General features: G+C 38.4%; 1 protein-coding gene across 1 annotated transcript in view; it reads right to left on the bottom strand.

The window, feature by feature from the left end:
• Positions 1 to 296: 296 nt before the first annotated feature.
• The window catches only part of LOC309563727 (D(1C) dopamine receptor), a 1,856-nt gene continuing 1,075 nt past the window's right edge, over positions 297 to 1,077 (bottom strand). Inside the window, exon 1 of the mRNA XM_082268326.1 lies at positions 297 to 1,077. This exon is cut by the window's right edge and continues 1,075 nt beyond it. Within this exon, the coding sequence (XP_082124452.1) occupies positions 721 to 1,077 (357 nt within the window). The 3' untranslated portion in view covers positions 297 to 720.

Here is a 1,077-nt window from a genome sequence, read left to right on the forward strand (position 1 = left end):
CAGCACATGACATCACTTCTGAAGTAGATTTTTGTTGGCCGCGAAAATTCGTGTGCAGTCTAGGCACATTCCAACCAACAAAACACCACTCTGGACAAAAGTCGGACGATCGGTCGGCCGATAATCGTTGCGTGTGTACGAGGCATAACACTGCAGGGGTGCTTGCATCACTTTTATTCCCATAGCTACAAAAGCTCTGCAACTGTTTTAGCTCTCCTGGCAGTGTCATAGTTTGTCTTACCCTCTGTCTCTGCCACTTTTGATGAACAGCTTGATCTGCATGTAAATATAGAAAAATGTGTTCTAATGAAATGAACATATGCATTAGTTTACTAAATAATTTCATTATACATATTAACCACATACAATTATAAGAATACAATAATATTTTTATAATAGTAGTCCCTTAAAATATGAAATATTGACCACAGTAAGCAAGATAGTATGACATTACTGAGTCCCTGAGATTTTCTAACAAAACATCATTGTTACAGTCAGCCTAAAATATGTCCTGCACAAATTGGGTGTAAGCGTTTCTGCTATTCCATTACACAAAAGCACCCTGAATCTTGTCTTGTCTATAGCATGTCTACTGTATAATAGATTATAATATTGATCTGATAGAATACCATTGGGAAACATCTACAATTAAGAAACCTAGTAATTAGCAGCAATTTACAGAGTGTATCTGGTTGGTTACCTACAGTTAGGTTTAGAGGCTTAATATCGTTTTGTAGAATATTGTCTTTCTTCATTGGTTACTGTATGTTGGTGGCATTCTAGGGGTCCTGTAGAGGTGAATGGAGTGATTGTCTCCAGAGATATCTCAGCCTCACATTCAAACTGCACACTGGCAGGCAATAATAAGTTCTTTTGGCTCCTACTTCTGTGTGAATTGGATATAATAGACACTTGGTCAAAGCAATGTCCCTCCAAGTCCTCCTGATCCTGAGTCACCACATTGGGAAGCTGAGAGCTGTTGAAAGTTACTGGTATATCCTTTTGGAAGGTGGTGTCATGATGATAAGACACTAGCTCATTGCTGAAGTTGACAGCTTCCACATTTGTGTTAGAACA

The sequence above is a fragment of the Pelophylax lessonae genome (assembly GCF_965119305.1).
Source record: "Pelophylax lessonae genome assembly, chromosome: 9".
NCBI classification, from domain to species: Eukaryota; Metazoa; Chordata; class Amphibia; order Anura; family Ranidae; genus Pelophylax; species Pelophylax lessonae.